The sequence below is a fragment of the Puntigrus tetrazona genome, chromosome 13 (assembly GCF_018831695.1).
Source record: "Puntigrus tetrazona isolate hp1 chromosome 13, ASM1883169v1, whole genome shotgun sequence".
NCBI lineage: Eukaryota > Metazoa > Chordata > Actinopteri > Cypriniformes > Cyprinidae > Puntigrus > Puntigrus tetrazona.
The window spans coordinates 5,555,102-5,574,935 of NC_056711.1; the positions used below are offsets into that span (position 1 = coordinate 5,555,102).

The following is a 19,834-nucleotide window of genomic DNA, read 5'->3' on the forward strand; positions in this document are numbered from 1 at the left end:
TCAAGAGGTTTGGAACGTTGTGAAAGTGAATAAATGATTACAAAATCTTTTTTGCGAAAACTATCCCTTGAATTTTTTCATCAAGAGACGAATTCATTTTGTCGTGGAAATCTAACCGTGCATCTCAGCAGGTTTGCATAATGTCAAAAAAATAAATAAATCTAGTAAATTGAGTTTGCGAGGCTGTTACATCCAGCCATATGGCACCACGCTCTGGCAGACCAAAAACATTAATCCCTGCCCTGACAAATGGACAATGTGCATTAAAAAATTGGAGGTAAGAAACCGGGCACATGGCCTGCAATATAAAAGCACATCAAACATGTGAATGCATCTTTTACATAATCTATTACAGATGTAATATGATAAGAGAAGGTACAAATGCAAAAAGCATGTGCTTTAGCTTTAGAAATGCCGTTTAGGAATTTAGTCACTGTTATTTCACAGACCTTAGGTTTTTGAGATCTTTTAATCCGGCGGTACCTGCACGAGAAGGGCCATGCTTTGGCACAGATATGACTTTGGCTATGTGAGAGATAAGGTATAAGAGAAAGAAAGCTGCCTCTTGCAGGCTGTGATGGTATTTTGGTTGTCTAGCGGTGTGTAGTGATGGTCCTTTAGCGTAGATACACCTCTACTAAACAGACAGACAGAAAGAGAGACAGATTAAAGGTGCTCTCTGTCACTTTTTAATGTCACTTACAGCCCTGATCTACGAGTGAGCGAGCCAGAAAGAGAGAGACTTAATATGCCTGCAGGCTTTTTGGCACTCGAGTCTCCGACTGCTTAGAGAGGGAATTCCTTCTGAAGACCAATAATGACACACATACATACACACATGCTGCTTCTTTGGGAATAAGGGAAGAGTGTGATGAGGCGAGGAGAAGGAGAGAGACACCGAGTTGTGTCTGTGTGTGCATGAGGCTGTTCAACAGAATATTCCTGGAGAGAAAAAGCCAAACAGTTGACGATGCATTCTCTCCATAAATAAACCGAGGAAAGCGGCAGAGAAATATTAATATGCATGCTGTTGTGGGAGTAATAGAGGGAAAAAAACTCAATGCTATAATTATTAAACGACAAAAAAATTACTGTTTCCGCATGCAAATAAGCATGTTATGGATCTTCAACGTATAAACACACATCAAAAAGATTTTAGAAGGGCCAAGCTGAATTAGTTTCTTCAAGCAAGTGTGACATCGGCATACATCAATTTTTCTCTGCTGGAAGACGCTTTTGACTCTCTGCATGAAGTCTGGTCTGGAGCTTATTCTGGTGAAGAACCGAGTTACAAAAGAATTGACTAATTTTGTTTTGTCTTAACGCTACATTTATTTTGAAGAATTGTACATTTGTGACCCTGGACCACAAAGCGCTCTTAAATAGCACAGATATATTTGTATCAAAAGCCAACAATAGATTGTTTGGGTCAAAATTATCAATTTCTCTATTATGTCAAAAATCATTAGGATATTAGTTAAAGATCATGTTCCATGAAGATATTTTGTAAATTTCCTACTGTAAATATATCACAACTTTTGATTATTAATATGCAATGCTAAGCACTTTATTTGGACCAAAATTAAAGGTCCAAAGGTCCACTTTATTTGGACCAAAATTAATTTTTTTTTTTTTTTTTGCACCCTCAGAGTCCCAATTTTCAAATAGTTATATCTGAGCCAAATATTGTCCTATCCCAAGCCATATATCAATGGTAAGCTTATGTATTCTGCTTGATGGCAATTTAAAAAAAAAAGTCAAATGTTTTGTGGTCCAGTGTCACATATATATCCACAACATAATAATCTGTAATAAAAATCACTGAATATCTTTATTCAGATGTTTAAAGAACATGCATAGCACCGGCCAGTCAGATCAGAACTGGTGATTTCAAGCAGCTCTCTCTTCTTTTTTTTCTTTTTCTTTTTTTTGAGAGCAATATGCATCAGTGAACAGACTGTGGGCAGTCTGTTGGCATGTCATCTGAGGATCTTCTGATTGTAATAGAGAAGATGCCCTTCTCATAATAGATTTATTAAACCCCTGCCACAGGATAAGGTGTAATGCAATTATAATGTTCTTCACATGTTTGGTTGAAATAACCGTTCATGGCAATTTACAGCGAAATCCTGAAGCCGCAGCCATTTGCTTTCAGATGAATTTTATACGGCAGAGATGTTTCTGCAGCATGCGGCTAGGCTGATGCGTCCGTCTCACCTCATTCTCTCGGTGTGATGGGAGCAATCACCAGGTGACCCTGATAGTGATCTATGCATACTCTACACATCACACGGTGTTATATAGATGTACATGAGCCGGCTGCTCCCTCTCTGCCTCTTTTCGTCTCACTCTCTATAAGCCGTAGGAGAAAATACGCAGAGTGGTGTGTGTGTGTGTAAAAGCAAAGCGCACCAAACAGTAACAGGAAAACCTAGGTAATGTAACGAAGATGGCCTCAGATCTCGCTCTCTTAAGCCTGTTTATTCCTGTAAAACATCCTCTTGGGCGTTGGGAAGAGAAATGGAGACGGAGATACCGAGGGAAAGGTGGACGTCAAGATCCAGTGACCGCAGCGCTAACGTGCTTCAACATGACAGCCGTCTTTAATCACACGGCACCAAGGGAATGCGCAGCTTAAATGTGTTTGCATGGACACTATTGTCCTGTACATCAAGGGAATAGAGATTTTCCTTTCCTTCATATCTCGGCTGCTCTGGTTTCGTGAGCGCTCTGCTGGGGGATTCCTGCTAATTGCTTGCACATTCCCTTCTTCCTCTATTAAAGCCAGGCCACCATTCCCTCTTACGATCTACAGTACCGCCGCCACAAGAGAAGAAGACCAAACCGGAGACAAAACACAAGCGAGAAAGAACAGAAAAAGGATACAGCTGTATCCTTACGAGGAATGTGAGTTCTGAACGAAAACAGAAAGACTGTTTGACATTTGAAGGCCATGATGGTATCTAGTTTATGCCAAAGACGGTTTGTCATAGAGCCTGGCATAACGTCTGGCCGCGCACATCTGCGTGTTTGTCTGCCGTATGCGTATCAGGAAAGTGGCATGTGTGCGAGGTTTCTCCCTGGCGCACGGGCAGCATCGCAATCAAAGGTCGGAATTCATCAACACTGGCATCCTCCGACATCTTGAAGCAATCTAAGGTTTACTCCAGGGGTGGGCGGGGCGCGTCTGTTTGCCTGAGCGTGGGTGTTTGTGTGTGCGTGCGGATGCGAGAGGGGGTTCCTGACATTCGCTAACAGAAAGTGAGGATGGAGCGTTTGTAACTTTTCCCGCAAGCTATATTTAATCCATTACGGAGAAGCAGAGGCATGTCTATCTGGGATCAGACTTTTAGCGGAAGAGATGCCCAATTAATTAGGCTCAAGCAAACAACACACAGCACTTGGCAAATTGCGCACATATTTTGGCCTCTAAAAATATCCACATTACGGCCGTGCCTGTAAATCAGAAGAGGGGGTCAAGCTCTCCATCATGTGAACGTCTGCAAAAGCTGCTCCTTTCGCGCCCACAGACGCCACTCTTTGTATGAGCGAGGATGCCCATATGGCCGTTTTACAGCATACCGTAAACAGAGGAGATAAACAGAGGAATGTGTGATTCTAATTTCCCTTGCAGACTGTAATGTACAGTGGGTGGAAGACAAATGGGGAATAGAAAAGTCAGAGATTCCTAACCGCATTACCAACCTCTCTGGGACCCGGCGGATGACTGTACACACACATACACAGATAAATAAAGGGACGCACAGCCACGCAAAGTCAATCAGCCCTCCAGAAAATGACATCTATTCATATCCCACCATCTGCAGTGCAAATAGGACACTCAATACGCAAACACGATGGGAAATCGTAAATAAAGGAATCTGGGGACAAAATGTCCACCTTTCATGTGTGTGTAATGAGAGGTGGGTGAGCAATCACGATGCTCATTAGAGAGAAAGACGGCTGTAAAAAGACAGAGGATATTGCTTATTACATTAGCCCCATCGTTATTTTTATTTTTTCATGCATCCGTTCATTCTATTCGAGCAACTTCAATCCTGTTGCAGCGATTGCTCGTCTATGTGAAAGTTCACCGCTGGCCCATGACCTGCTCCAATGACATTGAAATTCTGTGGAAATGATGATATTGACAGAGTGCCGCAATGATTATCCACAAGCCGAGATGGGCACAAAGTAAGTGTCAATTACAACAGCCTGATCAAATGCGCACTTGATGCTGTGTGTCACACACACATGGAGAAACACACACGTAATCATGCGAGGAGAGAAAATTGAGACATCAACTGATTTGAAGTTCAACCCTCAGGCGAAGGATGCAAATCACAAGTCTCATTATGTATGTGTGTGTGTGTGTGCATTGGCGGGAAGACGGGCACAAGATTTAGTGTCTTCCCACTTCTATTACCTACTGTGTTTACACTGAGGCTCTGAGCAAAGGGAAAGGACAGAAAGAGAGCGATGTAGGTGCACTTGTGCTGTACGACAGCGCATGTGTGTTGCATGCGGTATTAGACTGACTTCTCACAATGAGGCGAAACGAACAGCAACATTGCGTACAAATAAGACCTACTCTCCCCGAAGACTACTATCTACACACATCCGCTCGTTTTCACGTGCACGCACACTCGAGTGCCGCCTGATCAGACACATAGGTTTTGTTTCAAGCGCTTCCCTACAGGTACTTGATTTTGATCAGTGTTTTGCATCAGTCTGTTTTCTCACGTCTCCCTCTCCCTCATTTGTATTTGCGTGCGCATGCTTTTGCAATGTGTGTGCGGGTATCCGAAAGTGCGTGATGTCATTTTTTCTTTTTTCTTGTTTGCTCGACTAAGATTAACAGCATAAAAGCATTTACGACGCATTCCAGAAAACCAGTCCCGAAAAAGCCTGTCTGCATTCCAGCATAACGCACCCCAAAAAACACCAGCAGCGGCGGCGGCGGAGGCAGTGGCAGCGTGTGAGAAAAACAATCCACAGACCTGCAGGATTCAACAGAGAGAAAACTTACAACAACACACAAACACACATGCACCCTCTCTGCTGCACATGTTTAGCACACACAGGCTCAAATTTCAGGGAACCCTCGGATGCTCAGTCGTGACGGCGCAGGAGCATGTGCATATGTGTGCGTGCGTGTGTGTGTGTGTGTATGTGTGAGAGTGCATGTGGATCTTACCGGATGGCACAAAATGAAGAACTTTGTTTGCTTCCATCATTCCCTTCTCAACCCATAATCATCCTGTAGTCCTGACACTAATGAGGGCAAGATCACCTCTGCTCCGGTCTCCTCTCTCTCCCCTCCTCTCTTCACTTCTACCTCTCCCTCTCTCTCTCTCTCTCTCTCTGTATCTATCTTTCTTTCTCTCTCTCTCATTCCTCAGACATATTTAGTGAGTCAGCCTTGCCCTGCCTCCTTTGAGCTGTGACTCTGGGTCCTAAAGCCTACATTTCCTGCGTTTCTCCGTTTCACTTTGCGTACTTGATGCTTGCGGGCATTAATCGTCACGACAAACCACCTGGCATACAGCATTATTTTCATTTGAGAGAGAGAGGCGAGTCATAGATAATAAAATGTGCATTCTGTTAAATGTTTTGCAATGTGCGACATGTGGTGTGCCTGTAAGTTTATATACTGATGTCACTGTAATGTCCTTTGTTTCTTTCACAATAAGAAATAATGTCATTCTTGCATCTTCACAATCAAGGCATGACAGAAACAAACACCCAGTTGTGAGGTGTGGCGTTTTTGAGTTGTTAGATGCTATTATTTTTGGTGTGGTGCTTCTTGTTTTTTTGATGCTGTTATTTTTGGTGAAGACATGTTGAAACAACAATGTTTCAGACAGATTTACTGCAAAGATGGCTGCTGAAATTGGTTACATTAGCTGAAACACGTTGAAAGCGTCATGTTTTTTTAGTCAGCCGTGTATGAGAAACAACAGAGTATAACATTGTCATCACAGTGAAAAGGGGCTATATGGTTAAATAAATGCAAGAGAGAAAAGACCAATTAAAACAGATGAATAGAAGTATTCAATATGCCAATAGCATAATTACATTGCTTTAGTCAAATCGAATTTGAATGGCAAATATTCTATTATATTAAGCCAATGAATGACTTTAATTTTAAATTCTAAAGATTACAAAAACTTATTAAAAAAATAAATGTTTAGTACACATAAAGGAACAGTTATTATATTTTTATAATCATTTACTAATCAAACCTGACTTTCTTTCTTCTGTGAAACAAAAAAAGAAGATATTCTGAGAAACATGTTTTTATGTCCACACAATGGAAGTAAATGGTAAAAAAAACTGCTTGATTACCAACATCCTTCAATATATATGATTTTATGCTCCACAGAAGACAGATAGTGAGCAAATGTTGGCAGAATTTGTCATTTTTGAATGAATTATCCCTTAAATACTCAAATTGTCTACAGGAATATCCTCACAGAAGCTAAATAAATCAGAAAGCACAGAATAAATTGAAGATGACAATGAAGAAAAAAACAAAAGCAACAAGAGACTAAAATAAACAGCATGACGACAAAGCAAATAATCGAACAAAAGAAGTAGATGACAAAGAAGATGTTGAGAAAGAAGACGTTAAAGCAGATACAGTATACTATCATCAACAGCAGAACATGATGACTAGGCATTATTACTAAAAAAAAATGAAAAAGATGCCAACGACGTAGAAGAAGGTGAAAAAGAAGAACAGAATGCTTGAGAAATTTCCAGCAGGCACTGTAATGACTCATAATTCCAAGGCTGTTTGTTTTATTTCTCTGTCGAGTGGAGTGGGGAGCATGGGGGGGGATCTGTTTTTTATTTCGGCCCTCACAATAAGTCTTATAAAAACTCTAGAACCCCTCTCTCCTTCCATTTTTTTGCCATCAAAGGCTCTTTCCACAAAACACACCTGCTGGCGTTGTGTAAAAGAGTTTGTAGAGGTGTGTGTGTGTACGTATGTGTGTGTGTGGGGGGCTGTAATGTTCACACAGCTCTTGTGTAAACCCCAGACTTTATTGTGATGCGCCGCTCTTTAAACTATTCTGTTATGGTCAAACTGAGTGCCTCCCACAATATGACATGCTAAGCATTTGATTCGGCCACCTACGCGTCTAAGAATTCAACATAACGGCGTTACTCAAATATCCTACCTCGCAATCATTCTAGTCCGACTGATTTAAAAGAGATGTGGCGCGTGAAGGGTTAAACCCTGATGTGGGCACAGGATGCTGTGGGTACACAGAGTGAGGTCAATCTCTGACCTTGCTATTGTCCTTGAGTTCAGCAGAGTTGTCCGGAGGTGCCAGACAAACACACATACCGTACAGCGAAATATTTGGGCTAGATTAGGGACGCAATGTGCATTGGCCAACAGAAAGAGTTCCCTACAGCAAAGCAAAGCAGGTTCTGGGTGACACACTGCCCCCTAGTGCCCTGCGTGGCTGTCAGAGGTCTAAACAACTAGCTTATACAATGACTCTTTGACACACACACACACACATTAAATGAATACTTTGTGCTGTCACTTGTGCGCCCTGGACCTCACTTCCTATCTGTGTTTGACTGTGATAGTCAGATCATAAGCTTCACAGGAAATGTTTTGTTGTCTTTCTGGACAAACAATGGGTATTGGAGATTTATGGGTAGTGACTGCTGACTGTAACAGTTTAAGCCAGGAGGTACAACCCCAAAACGTCACGTACCATCCTTTTGCAGAACTCGTTAGCTATCTATTTCCATCATAAAAACAAACAAGTGGTTTTCAGATAAATAAATCTAATCATTTAATCCTATAACAGTATATGTTCATTCCAATTATTAGCAAAAGACAAGAAATATGTATTAAACTATAAAGTGGTCCAAAATTATAGTACTTTTGAAGCACAGGGCAACAAGTTTTAATGTAGGGCTGGTGTTTAGCAATAGTACATATTTTGTACAGTATAAAAACCCTTGCACCTATGGAAAGTCCCAATAAACCACAAATGCCAATGTGTGTGTGGTTTGGTTTATATATACACTTGTGGGGACTTCAACCTGATTACACACAGACTCATGGGGACTTGCGTCATGATGGGGACCTTAAATTAAGGTACCCCGTGGGTATAAAACCTTATAAATCATACAGAATACGTTTAGGTGTAGGGTTGGTGTAGGGCAATGGAAAATATACTTTGTGCAGTATAAAAACCATTCTGCCTATGGAGAGTCCCTACAAGGATAGCTGACCAGACGTGTGTGTGTGTGTGTGTGTGTGTGTGTGTAAAACCTGTACTGCAGAACTACTGCAGTAAAAAAAAAAAAAAAAACTTTATTGTTGAGACCTGTGTCCTTTCACTGCTATTGTTGAAACAGAAGTAGAGAGGATATTTTTTTTCCCTATTGTGAGCATATCCTAGAAAATGGATTTGAAAAGAAAAACGTAGGGGGACTTAGGTCTACACTTTATTTGTTGATTGGATGGAGGCAGATCTAAATATACGCATGAGGTTAATTGTGAGCAAGGGGCAGAGTAAAAAAAAAAATTTAAGTCAGGTACGCATTAACAAAGAAAAGTTAGTTGTTTCACAGCAAGATCCGGCTTTGACATTTTAATTAAGATTTCTGAAGTCAAATTAAAGCAATTATCTCATCATTTTCAGGCCGAATTGAAATATATAAAAATATAAAACTGAAATATGAACGAAGTGCCTCAGTTTCAGTCCACTTTGCATTAACACTGGAACCCAGCATACTGAAATATTACTATCCACTGCATATGCGGTGACATGCTGGCAAAATGGCATTTTTACATTAATAACTTTATTGAAAGTCTAATTTGTCCGAATTTGTTGTTACAAGCATTAAGGTCAAGCCATGCAAACACCAGGTCTTTTGGGCTTCACAGACACACACACACACACACACACACACACACACACACATATTCAAGAACAGAGTTGTATTGTATCTCCAGGAAGAGCCAACAGTCAAACTGAGTGAACAACAAAGGGTGGAGCTTCCTTCCCCTGGACCCTCACCTAATGCAAGTAATGTATCAGTGAGAGTATGTGCGACTGTGTGAGCGCATGTGCACGTGCTTGTGAGAGAGAGCGTGCACGTGCATTCACATTAAGATTTGGCGTTTCAAAAAAACGACGAATTTATATCAAAATACCTTGACATGCTAAAACAAACGAGCAATACGAAAAAACGAGCAATAGTCTATCACAAAATCTACCGAATTCACAAACTAAGATGATACGATAACAAAGAGCGGAATAGAAATTCTGAGTTACCTCACACTCGCAGTACTTCGTGAGCTCCAAGGCCAAGAGGACATGAGGGAGAAAGCATGTTATGTCTATACGACTACTATTTTGTCAGCCCGAGTGAGAGAAATGGCACCACTGCTGTGGTGGATGCTGATTCTTATGGGTGTGCAATGATGCTTTAAAAAGAGGCTTTCTAAATGTTTTGGATAGATTAATAAACAGGGTACGCTCTTTGATCAGACAGCCTGATAGCTTTTGACTTTGTGAGACTAACAGCTAAAAGACAGCAGAATAAAAAGATGAATCTTTATCCAGCAGTCCTTCCTTCCCTCATTACCCTAAGAGCATGAGCCCAGGCAGCTTATGCGCAGCTCTATTGTACAGCGAACTATTGGGACACTCATCCTTTCTTTGTTGTGTCAGTCTTGATAGGGAACAGAAAATACAGCTTAATCATGAAGAAAAAGGTAATTACGCAGATACAAAATCATTGTTCGTACACATTTTCCAATGAAATGTGCTAATACGTCCAGAACTATGCTTAAAAACTGTTTTTTTTGCAGATGATAAAATCAGATTCTACAGAAATTTCTTTTTGGGAAAGTGCTACTGCAGCACCCGTCCAAATAACTGTATGTATGCCATACTAGGCAATATATAATATAACAATTTATAAATGAACTATATTTATCATGTTTAGTGAGGTTGCGCAGTAGTTATCACTCCTGCGGTCTTGGGCCTTGTGCTTGTCCTGAATAAGAGGACTAGATAATGCGACAATGTTACAGAAAGATAAAGTTTGGATTTCTATAAAACGCCATAGATCTAGCTCTTTAAAAAAAAAACGATCATGTCAATCATACCATAATACCATTTTACAATTATTGTGACTTTAAAACTACACGTGCGACAGAATGATCATTTCTAATTTCTTCAAATAAAAGGTCCTATTGTCGGATGTTCGACCAATATTAAAGAAATATGGTTTTACAGCCACGTAAGAAAGACGTAGCAAATCGGTGGTTGCCATGGTGATGTTTTGTACTTTTTATTTATTTATTTTTTGGAAAATGGCACCTGTTCAAGACTAAAATTGGGAAACAAACATTTGTTTTCGCAGTGAGGTATTTTCAAATTACGCGACATTCAGCAGGACCTCCAGATTTACCGCAAAAACTTGTATTTTTAACATTAAAACTCTTACAGCTACTATCACACGCGTGTTTCCTTAAATACTGTTTATCAACTTTTCCGTTTCGATACAAATATTCTTACCTTCAGCAAAGCGGTTAACAGTAACTCCCCTCATGTCTTTACCGTCTTTATCCGTCTTCATGATGTCTTTCAGTTTGGCAGAGCCTCTAATGTCTGAAATCACATCCAGAAGAAGCTTTTTTTTTTTTGAGAGTTATCTTATCTTTATATCCAGACTAGCTGGTCAAGTTGTTCTCTTTTCTCCTGAGTGTGAAGCACAGACTGGCATATTAACGGCGCGCGCGAGTGTTCCGCAGGTGTGCTTGACAGCGCGAGCGCAAGAGGTGCAGCGCGCGAACAAAAGCTCGTCGATCTGGACCAATCACGCTCCAGCAAAACAGTGCCGCTGGACGCGGACGGACCGCGGACATCGCTGCTGTGTGGATTTTAGAGGGGAAAGAGTTTCTCGTCCTCTAAAAACATTTTAAGCGTGACTTTAAATTAATAGCGGAATATAAACTGACATGCAAGTAAAAACTAGCATGGGGGGAAGGTTCCCCACTAGAGAGCGCGCGGAGAACGCGACACACGTGCTTTCTGTGCAGTTTGGAGTGCCCTGTAGCAGTTTCATACAAGCCATTATTATTATTATTCATTCTGTAGCTGTGACTGGGAATTTAGAAGTCTTGAATCAGTTTAATTTTGATAACTTTAGTAGAGAGCACTGTGTTACAGGACTCCGTACTACAGATCCTTTAGTTTCACAGCACTGGGCATTTGTCTCTCTTATCTGATTCACCCAGTTCAGTTCGTGGAGCCTCTCCTAATGAGCTGATGAGTTGAATCAGGTGTAGTAGATAAGGGAGACATCCACAATGGGCAGTGCCGGTCGATGATTGAGAACTACTGGTCTTTGATGTTCTGCCTACAGAAAATACAGATGCACTCTTTTAATATAACATTAGGGGGGTTTCACCGCGGGTTTTTCTTTTTCTCAGTGAAGTTCTCGAAACATTTTTTTTCCTAGTGCAAAGATCCTTTTGAACACTGTACAGAACCTTCATTTTGTGGAATTGAAGGGTTCCGTGAATGGTAAAAGTTCTTCATGAAACCACAGAAGCCAATAAAGAACCTTGATTTTTAAGAGCACAGGAGACGGAGCGCACTATGCCTAATAAATGTTTGTTATACTGTTCAAGGCTGGGCTTCTTTATCACATCTTGAGGAGATAGACCATCACCTCATGTCCTTGCGTTATCTACAAGGCTGCATGTACTTCTAAAATAATTCATTTTAACGTGATGCAAACCAGAAACGGGACAACTCATGCAAGTTTTATTGCAAAAACTGAAGGAGAGAACATCATAAATAAACACGCAACTGTAGTCATTGCTATTCTGGCGCACAGCCGATGGGTAATTGGTCAGGGGTAATTCAGCCTGCTAGAGGGGGTATGTAAGAGGACCCTTGAGGGCCCCCGACAGACTGTCTGACATGGAGCCTGAGCCAATGAGGATGTTTTCGGAGGAAGGGTCTCTATGTATGGAAATAAAAACTGCTTTGTTTTCCTGCACATAGCGACAGTATCCACTAAGGTCAGCTACAATTTCCATATCAGTGATTTTATTTACAGAAGGACAGTAATTTGGAGCAGGGTTAACGAGTCCAGGTCTGGCACTGAAGCAGATGATGATTATTGTAATGAATTATTGTTATGTATTGGTGTGTGTGTTCCTCCCACTTTATTTTTTTGTATCCTAAACATTTTGTAGACTAAACATTCACACAAAGACTTTAATACCCTTAACAAGGTCAAGATAAACTTGTTTACGCATGTTTGTTAGCTAGTAATTTTATCAGTTACCAACCACAACCTTCTTCACCCTCTGTGCCAATATCAAATGCCCTTATTTCTCCCCCCTCTCTTGTATCTTTGAGCTCATTGGCTGTCATGATAAGTCCAAGTGTATTTTTAGCGTGCTATCCTTTCATAGGGGTGGACACAGGGAGAAAATAGATATATACAGACCCCTGCAATAGAAATCAAAACATTATATAAATCTGCTACTGCCAACCATACAGAAGGTATGAGTTTCACAACTGCGAAAGGTAAGATTTTCCATCTAATTGCATTTTAAATGCATTTTGGTGTGTCGTGAAACTAAGAGATCGTATGAAGTATGAACAATGATATCAGATGTTAGTTTCTGGGTTGAAAGTGAAATAACAATCAGGATGACGTACAATTTAGTTCTCTTTTCTTCTCATCTGCTCTGATCAAGGTCAAACTGATCAACAACCAATCACGACAGAAAACAGCAGCCGAGGCAGCCAACCAGAAGAAACTGTCACAGATTTAAACCTTGACACGCACAAACAAAACTTTGATTTGAAAGTCGAAAATGGTGGGGTCAAATACAAACTTGAGAAAGTATCTGAAAGCCAACAGACCAGGACGAAGGATGAGAACAGCACTGTCTGTTTGACTATTAAAAGCCACCGAGGAGGTTCACCTTCAGTGGAGCAAAATGACCTAAAGCCATTATCCATTGTACCGACACAAGAAAATGTGGATTCACATAAGGTATTGTTAGAGAACTATGAAGGGAAGTTATGTGAGGAACAACGGCCGAGTACAAAGCGTCAACTGTCTGCTGAGAGCGCGGCAAAGTCAGTGAGTGTAAGAAAGAGGAGCACTGTGAAAAAGAGCCAAGAAGAGATTGTGAAACCCCTCTCAGTTGCCAGGCCTGGCACGCTGTCTGGGAGACCTTATCTACCTGCAGTCTCCACCTCTCAGAGGAAACCCAGAAAACTGCTGTTCTCCAGCACAGACATTTTCAGCAAAGTAGACACATTCTCAATCCAGAAAGGAAGAGAGGTAACGCAAACACACAAGTCTTTGTTTTTGTGGTTTTTTTTGCAAGCCAGGTGTGTCCAGTCATGGTCTTGGAGAATCAATGTCCTACAGAATTTGGCTCTTACTTATCACAAAATACCTGGCTGGAAGATTCCAGTGACTACTTTGGTTCAGGTGTGTTCAGTTGGGATTGGAGCTAAACTCTGCAGGACAGTGACCCTCCAAGAGCAGGATTGGACAGCCCTGTTATAAAAATAGATTTAGGCATGAACATGTGTTTTTCAGTTGAGGGAGCAGGAAGTATTTGATGCTCAGAAGATTGCTCGTGCAGTGACTGAGGGGGGCAGAAACGATCTGGAAAAACTCAGGGCCATATGGATCTGGCTATGCCAAAATATTGGTAATTGCACATGCAAAAATGAAATAAAGTTAAAAATTTGAGTATTATAATTTTTTGTACTAGCTATGTACATGAGTGAAAACTCTTTTCTATGCTGAAATATTTTTGTGAGTCTACTTTCTCAAGTAAAATGTCTCTGTGTTTGTGTGCGTAGAGTATGATTTGGAGGGATACCTTGGTCTTTCTCAGAAGATTTGCTCTTCTGAGGAGGTCATCAGGACAGGAAAGGGTGTATGCAGTGGATACTCAGGCCTCTGTGTGGAAATGTGCAGGTAAACGGCCACAAGTATATAAATACACAGCATGGCAGTAAAATGCGGCTCTGAACTTTCTCTCTTTCTCCAGGGAGGTGGGCATTGAGTGTGTGGAGGTGAGCGGGTACAGCAAAGGCGTTGGATACCAGGCCGGGCACAGTTTAGCTGAGAAGCGTTCCGATCATGAGTGGAATGCTGTCTTCGTGGGGGGTCAGTGGTGGCTGCTTGACGCTTGCTGGGGCGCTGGCACTGTGGATATGAAAAGCAAAACATTTATGAAGAGGTCAGGCTCCTCAGAGTGTCAGTTATTCATATCATGCAGTACTCACATACTGCAGACTACAGACCAATCATGAGAAGTTTTTACATGCAAACACAATATATTATACAGCATGCAAGAGTTGGGTTTCTGGGAGAAAATAAATTACATGCATTCGTTCATCCATTGTAGAGAAATAGTTTTGTATTAAATCGATTTTAGTGTTATTAATTGACTGGAGATGTATCTGTTGAGTCCATCAGTTTGCATAATTTAATAGATTATAATTATTAGCCAGAGAGGAATTACACTACCCATAAAGATATATCTCTCCAGGAATGAAAGAGTTGTGTAAAAACAAATTAAGACAATCTCCAATAAACTGCCAATGAAGCATTGGGAATGAGTCTCACTGCGCTATTATTTATGAATATTTTGCGATAAACAAAAAATGTGTTCTTACTTCTAAATCATGACTACAAGTCAATATCACGTTTCATGTGGTTACATCATTTCCACTGCTTCATGGGATTACAGTTCATTCAAAATCAAAGATTGTTACGCAATTCATCTTGGATCTGGTTGGTTTGGTTTAGCAGATGCAAATTCACAGTCTTCAGGGAAACTGGAACTCATACTGCGGTCTTTGGAAATGAAAAACCAGTGTAATATTCTGCACTAAAGAGAAGCAAAATAAGTGATGTCTGTGTGTTTCAGGTATGAAGACTTTTATTTCCTGACTGAACCTAGCGAGTTCATAAACTCACATTTCCCTGATGACCAGACCTGGCAACTACTTACTACTCCCATCTCAATGGAAGAGTTTGAAACGAGACCCTTGAAGACCTCAGCATTTTATCAGCTTGGATTGACCCTGACTCAACCCAGACAGCACAAAACCATCACAGGTATACGCACACACACAAAACACACACTAACGACAAAACTACACATATGCAAAATAGAATAATGCACAAACTCAAAAGGGAAGATTAGTGAAGCACACACAATGTCTGTCACACTGTAATGAGATAATAGGCGGCTGCTGGCATCAGCTCGTAGTGAGAAGCTCTCAGAAAACAGATTAGGCCGTTTGCTGCAGAGATTAGACTGTCTCATGAGAAAAAAGTTATTGTAACTAAAACTTCCTGAATACTGTCTAAAGCATGCACTGCAGCAAATAAAGGCAAGAGTATTAAGTTAGTGTAAACATTAGTGGAACCAACGAAGGAAGTTTGACAAAGCCTCTACTGGTACACTTTGGGCACTGAATAAATGCATACACACTGAAGCTTAATGTGGTGTCACTCCTGGAAAACACAAGGTCTTGAGATGAGTTTTTATATCTAAACTTTTATAAAACAAACACTCATGCATGAGATGCTGTATGAAGCAGCCAAACGTCTCTCAAACGCTTATGCATAATATGTTTGATATGCATACATTGAAAACTAATGAAAAGTATTGCAGTGCAATACAGAAACAACCCACTAGGGTTTCAGGGCCTCCTGGAAAGTGTATTAGCTTGGGGCCCCAGAATTCGTAAGCATGCTCCAGGCAGGAACAATGCTCTCCCATCCCACTGATCATGTCCGGCCCCTTTTCCGTACTCATTTTTAGGGCATTTAGCTGTGCAATCTGCTGTTGACAGATGAGAAATAGTGAACATTGATTAAGCACCCTCCAAAAGCGCTCCAAATTCCTGCCACGCTCAAATGCGTTCTGATTGGCTAAACAAAGAATCTGACAGCAGCCCGTGGCTATGTTTTATTTTACCATTAATGGAGAGTCATGCTGTCACAGAGATCGACAAAATATCCCAGTTATATCTGTAAAATCCTTTCCTCCCTACCTAACTGATTTCTACCGAAGGCCCCCTTCCCCAGAATGTAATTTCGCAATTTAAAAAATTATGTTATTACTACATTATCCATTGTCATTTTCAGGAGTGGTTCTCTATGCATATATATCATCAGATGTAAAATTTACTTTTACATTGTGTTTGCATTGTACAGACACAACTACCCTACAATGATAAAAATCTGTTCAATCTGTCCTTTTTTTAAATCCCCCAAAAACCTAAAAAAAGTGTTTAGATTTTCTAAGCAAATGCCATGATTGTGAGAAGAACTCGAACATAGTGTTATGCATGTCTTCCATCCTATCTCATGTTACATCTTCTCAGCCAATCATTGTGGAGAATGCCTCTCTCTCATGAGCACAGGTTAACGTTCCTGTTGCGCTTCGTACAATTTTGAACAAGCAACACTGGCACCTAGTCAGCTGCACTCTGTCTGCCATTTTCTCCGCTTTAGCAACGTTTGTAAGCAATGAGTGTATTGCATCAGAGCTACAGAAGACTCAGTATATTAGCTGTTTTTTACAGTAGCAGGAGCTCATTATCACTTAAAGAGACTCGCACCAAAATGGCTCGATGTAAACAGAGCAGTTTGACAGGGTAAAAAGGGTGTTATTTTACTAAACCATTAAGGAATTTTAAACAAAGTATGTTGCAGAGATTTTCATTTCATTATTTTCATTATTAACGTGTGGAGCATGGGCAGCCCATATGCCCTTTAACGGTTTTTCTTCCTTATTCACATGTTGTCAATGCCATAATTTTCCAGTGTGAACATAGGTACAATATTACTGTAACATTTTGCAAATGTGTCAAAATTTGTTTTCCGCAGACGACGGGGAAGCAATTGTTTCCGTGAGCTCCTCTAGACTGCTGACCTTTTCGTATGAGATGAGGCAGCGGGATCCCCAGACAGGAGCTCTAAAGCAGGAGGAGGTTGACAGCTCCTGTGGTCTCCTGTCAGTGACTCGTCAAGGGATGAAGTTGCGATTACTGCCCCCAGAGCCTGGGGCCTACGAGGTGAAGCTGTTCGCCCAGAGAGAGGGTGAACCTGGTGCTCTGAGGTGGATTTGCTCTCTTGAACTGGAGTGTCCAAGTATCCAGAAGAGGCAGGCCCTGCCTGATAACCCCTACGTAAACTGGGGCCTAGCGGCTGGGGCATCGGCGCTGGGCGTCAAGGGTTGCAACTTTGCAGGAGAAGAGGCCGTAGAGGTGGACGAAGGTGGCGAGTGCAAGGTGATCCTACACACGTCACGACCGCTGATGATGGTGTGCGAGCTTAAACACCAAGAGCTCGAAGCCACCACAGCCAAGCGCTGCCTTGCCTCGCAGATCACAGCAGAGCAGCTGGTGTGTAACGTCATGTGCCCGTACAAAGGATTTTACCGGCTGTCTATATTCGTGCAGGATTACCACAGCGGAAGTGGGACTTTTCAAAACGCCGGGAACTACCTGTTGCACTGTCAAAGCCCAGGGTCGAACCCAAACGCTCTGTATCCTCCAGACTTGGGCCTGTGGTGCGGTCCCGGAGTGCGTACCCAGGAAGCCGGACTGTCCCATTTCAGCCACACAGGGGCGATAGTGAACGCACCCCAGGCCCGGTGCAACATAACCTTCCACTGCGCTTCATCAGAGCTGCAAATACACGCGGCGCTCTGCGCTGAGCTGCATGAGCAGGCTCATTTTCCTCTGTCCCGATACGTACTCTTGACATTTACAGATACTAAGGTAACTGTGAGCGTGTGCGCGCCCAGAGCGGGAGTCTATCGTCTTGGTATTTACGGACGCAAACCCCCTCAGCAGGACTACATGTCACTGTGTGACTTTATAATCAGGAGCGTGTGTGAAAAGGCCGGGGATCCGTTTCCATGCGTGTATTCAGCGTGGGGAAGAGGGTGCGTGCTGCTGGAGCCCCGCACAGGTGTGCTGGCTCCACAGAGTTCAGTGAGTTTTCGCGTGCGGGTACCAGGTGCGCAAAGAGTGTGTGTGGTGGGAGAGAAACGAACCGATCTGAAGATGAATAAGAGCAGAGTTTGGGAAGGTGAAGCTGTCACTGGAAATGCCACACAACTCAAGCTCGCTGCTGTCACTAAAGAAAGCAATGACATGCATGTTCTCATGACCTTTGATGTCCTTAACCTGAAGAATGAACTGTGAACAGAACAGACGGCTGTCTAGAGGACAAAAGGGCTACGGTCACACTGCATGTGGACCAGTCTTCACATGATGCAACACATTTTTTTGATAGTGTGAACCTTGAAGATCTGGTCATCCTTCATATTTAGAAATAAATCAGAAATAAATCTGTTTACCAACACTAATAAAAAAACGGTAAAGACAGAACCATTTACAACAAAATAAACAAACATGAGAAGATAAACTTCATAAAATATATATTTTTTTCATTTAGAAATTTTTCATTAAATTTAATTAGTTTTATGCCTGAAAGAAGAAAACAACTGCATCAAATATTTATCGTAACAATCCTTATTACAGAGCATTTTAGAGCAGTTTATGATAAAAAACTATTTTTAATCACAGGCATAACTTATATTTTAAATACAAAAAAAGTTTTGTAATAATATTCTTTTTTATAGTAATACTCACAATATTAAAGTTACTGTATTTTTTTTATCATAAGGTAAGCATAAGAGACTTTTGGCAAAAACACATGAATCATGTTTGATCAGAAGTGGGCAGTTTTTCTTGCGGTGTAAAAGTAGCCTAAAAAAGGAAGGAAAAAACAGGGGAAAAGCGTATGTAAGAAACATCTCCAGGTCAAAGTTTCATAATGTCCGCACAGATTTTAAAAATAAGCTGTTTCTTAATGACATTTATGTCACTCTGTGTGTGTGTGTGTGAACGTTATATTTTCACGGTGAGTCTGTATTCTGTATAACTGTTCTTTGGCTCTGTAAGTGTCAGTGTATGCAACAGAAAGGACTATTACTGTCCATCCTATAGACCCTGGCAGTGATCAAAAGGCAGAGATGACCAAACAACTGCCGAACTCAATGTAGCCCAAACATGCTAGCAACAACCATGTGTTATGGGTTTGATATGCATTAGCTTGAATGCAATGCACTGTAAGTCACTTTGTATAAAATGCCAAACGCATAGATGTACACGTTCAATCTTAAGATGTGATGCATATACTCTTATATCAATTCTAAGTTTTAAACTGATAAATAAAAATGCTAAATGCTGAAAAAGGAGGAGCCTTGTAAGACAAACAGGCCTTACTTGATGCAGTCATAACAGCCAATGCATCAGAAATGAAACCTTGAACCCGACCCACTGGCCAGTGAAAAACAATGGCTGCTATGTGCGCAAAGGGTGGGTACCGTCTCCCGGGAGAAATGAAGGGAGCCTGATGTAAGTTGAAAGAAATGTGGGTATTGTATCTGCAAGAGGGTGAGCGCATTGTTTCTAGGCCCACTCTAAACGGCCGAGGATGGGCTGGAACACACGCGCAGATCCTTGGGGTGCCTTACAGCACAGTCTCTGTGGATCGAATACAAGTATTTTGGAAGGTGGGCTGGGCAGGGACCCAAAATAAAGGCCAGGAAAAGGATGTGTGTGGTAGATTTCAATTTGACACACAAAACAGTGCTCGATTACATATTACAGATACACATACTAAGTTATAAATAGCTTCTGTTGTTGCAGGCCCCTGAGATTAGTGTTTAAGCTGGGCTTGGCATCCTAAAAGATGTTATCGC

General features: G+C 41.3%; 2 protein-coding genes across 7 annotated transcripts in view; one reads left to right on the forward strand and one right to left on the reverse strand.

Annotated features, from left to right (window-relative positions):
* slc4a11 (solute carrier family 4 member 11) overlaps positions 1–10,805 on the reverse strand; it is a 54,786-nt gene extending 43,981 nt beyond the window's left edge. For 2 of the 6 annotated variants that reach the window (XM_043255856.1, XM_043255854.1), the window contains exon 1: positions 10,566–10,805. In XM_043255856.1, coding sequence (XP_043111791.1) covers positions 10,566–10,626 — 61 coding nt within the window. In that variant the 5' untranslated portion in view covers positions 10,627–10,805. Of the gene's footprint in view, positions 1–4,933; positions 5,001–5,197; positions 5,376–10,565 lie in introns of those variants that run through there. The other 4 variants (XM_043255860.1, XM_043255858.1, XM_043255859.1 and 1 more) reach the window with 3 other exon arrangements.
* Positions 10,806–12,400: 1,595 nt separating this feature from the next.
* Positions 12,401–19,332, forward strand: ky (kyphoscoliosis peptidase). The gene is made up of 7 exons (XM_043254888.1): positions 12,401–12,593; positions 12,767–13,362; positions 13,627–13,741; positions 13,896–14,013; positions 14,087–14,278; positions 14,972–15,162; positions 16,945–19,332. The coding sequence occupies exons 1-7, from the start codon at positions 12,572–12,574 to the stop codon at positions 18,267–18,269; spliced, it is 2,559 nt and encodes an 852-aa protein (XP_043110823.1). The 5' UTR covers positions 12,401–12,571; the 3' UTR covers positions 18,270–19,332.
* The last annotated feature ends 502 nt before the right edge of the window (positions 19,333–19,834 follow it).